The 2,102-nt window shown below is 31.0% G+C and overlaps 1 protein-coding gene across 1 annotated transcript; it reads right to left on the bottom strand.

Moving 5' to 3' along the window:
* Positions 1–387: 387 nt before the first annotated feature.
* TM35_000063260 (uncharacterized protein) lies at positions 388–1,578 on the bottom strand (the record flags this gene model as incomplete). Its single annotated transcript, XM_029023363.1, has 1 exon — positions 388–1,578. One exon carries the CDS (start codon positions 1,576–1,578, stop codon positions 388–390), a length of 1,191 nt encoding a protein of 396 aa, XP_028885387.1.
* Positions 1,579–2,102: the final 524 nt, after the last annotated feature.

A 2,102-nucleotide genomic window follows, 5' to 3' on the forward strand; every position in this document is an offset into this window, starting at 1 on the left:
CCAAATAATAATAATAATAATAATAATAATAATAATAATAATAATAATAATAATAATGTCAACGGTATTCAAATATATATGTTGATGTGATGTGATAATAAATGTTAAACAGATTGATCTGCATGTTTACTCGCTAAAAAAAAAATGTATTTCCTCTTTTTTTTTAATTAGAGATAGAGAACAACAACAATAACAACACAAAGAATGTACACAATAATCATTTCTTTCCCTTTCATTTATTTTAATCGAATAGGTAATAATAATAATAATAATAATAATAATAATAATAATAATATATATATAAACAAACAAACAGCCAAATATACAAAAATAAAAAGAAGAGTTATATCATTTCATTAAAAGACTCTCTCTACTTCTAATATTCATTCATACCTTCTTCTTCCTATTATTCTTATTACTACTATTATTATTACTATTATTACTATTTCCTGTAAATCGTGCATAATTTGCATATGAACGTCCCACTTTAGAAGCCGCATTTGTCCACGATGATGAGATCTGTTGTTGTTGTTGTTCCTCTCGTAGGAGTTGTGCATATCGTCCCTTTTCTTCTAATGTCATCTCTGTAAAGAAGAGTGGCGATTCCCCACTGGGAATTGTCGGCTCCCATTCTTTTTTACGATGTGAATAATATTTGTGTTGTTGTTGTTGTTTAATGGAAGTGTGGAAAATATCTTCAGCTCCAAATACACGTCCCTGTCGTTTTCCACTTTCTGCAGAAACACTACCACTATTATTATTATTATTATTATTATTATTATTATTATTATTATTATTTTTCCCTGTTGATTTCTTTTCTCCTTTTTCTCCTTCTTCTTGTTGTTGTTGTTGTTGTTTCCTTCGCTTTTCATGTCTAAGAAGATATTGTATACGTTGTTTAAACTGTGCATTCTGCAGTCTTCTCTCTATAAAGGTGGCGGGTTTCCCTAAAGTCCGTGCGGTTTGCGGAATCGTCGCGCCGCCTCTAATCATGCGGTAAATAATTGTGTCCTCCTCAAATGAAAAGAAACGACTGTGGCTGAAGGGATGATTGGCGGGATTTCTCAACTCCGCCGCCTGTTGATCTTCACTATTAATATTATTATTAATATTATTATTTATATGGGAGAGAAGTGTATCCCACTCAAGTGTAGATTTCATACTCCATGTGTCGCCATCGGCAAAATCGTGTGGAACTCGTTTACGGCGTAATCCCGCTTTTGCGGTAAATCGTCCACTTTTCTTATTATTATTATTATTATTATTATTATTATTATTATTATTATTACTAGTAGTAGAAGAATCTTCTTCTTGTTTATCTTTCTCTTCTTTTCCCTGTGAAGAAGATAATGATGGATCTTTTAATGTACCGCATCTCTGCAGTAATTCATAGGCGGTGTTGATGACTTTCATCTTTTGATCATCGCCGCTGCTGAGATCGGGGTGGTGCAGACGGGCGAGTTTTAAATATTGCGATCGCACTTTGGCGGTAGTGGCGTGATGGTCTAATCCCAATACCCGCAATGCCGCCGTAATGTCCGCTGCGGATTCCCGGAATAGAAAAGAAACACGAAACATTCTCTAAACAATCTAAATTAATAATAATAATAATAATAATAATAATAATAATAATAATAATAATAATAATTGTGGTTGTGATTCTTTCTTCTTATTCTTCTTGTTACTGTTGCTGTTGTTTGTTCCTATATTCAATTCTATTAAAAGATTGCTATATATATATATATATATATACATAGATAGAAAGAGAAGAAAGAAAAAGAATAGAAGGAGTTAATATGAAGGGATTCATAAATAAATAAATAAATATATATATATTGAGGGAAAACAGAGGCGGAGAAGGGTGTGTGTATAAGTAGCTGAGTGTTCATAGAGAAAAAATCATAGTTAGTATCATTTCCCATTGCTAATCCACAAAGGAAGAAAGAGAGAACAAAAAAAAAAAAGACAAATAGATAAATAGATACAATAATAATAACAACAATAAACAAACAAAAAAAAAAGAAGAAAAAGAACCCTGAACAGCAATTACACAGTTTAAAATAAAAAGAAACATAAACAAAACAGAGAAATAGAAGAATGAA

This window comes from Trypanosoma theileri (assembly GCF_002087225.1).
Source record: "Trypanosoma theileri isolate Edinburgh chromosome Unknown TM35_Tth_6_V1, whole genome shotgun sequence".
In the NCBI taxonomy this organism is placed as follows: Eukaryota; Euglenozoa; class Kinetoplastea; order Trypanosomatida; family Trypanosomatidae; genus Trypanosoma; species Trypanosoma theileri.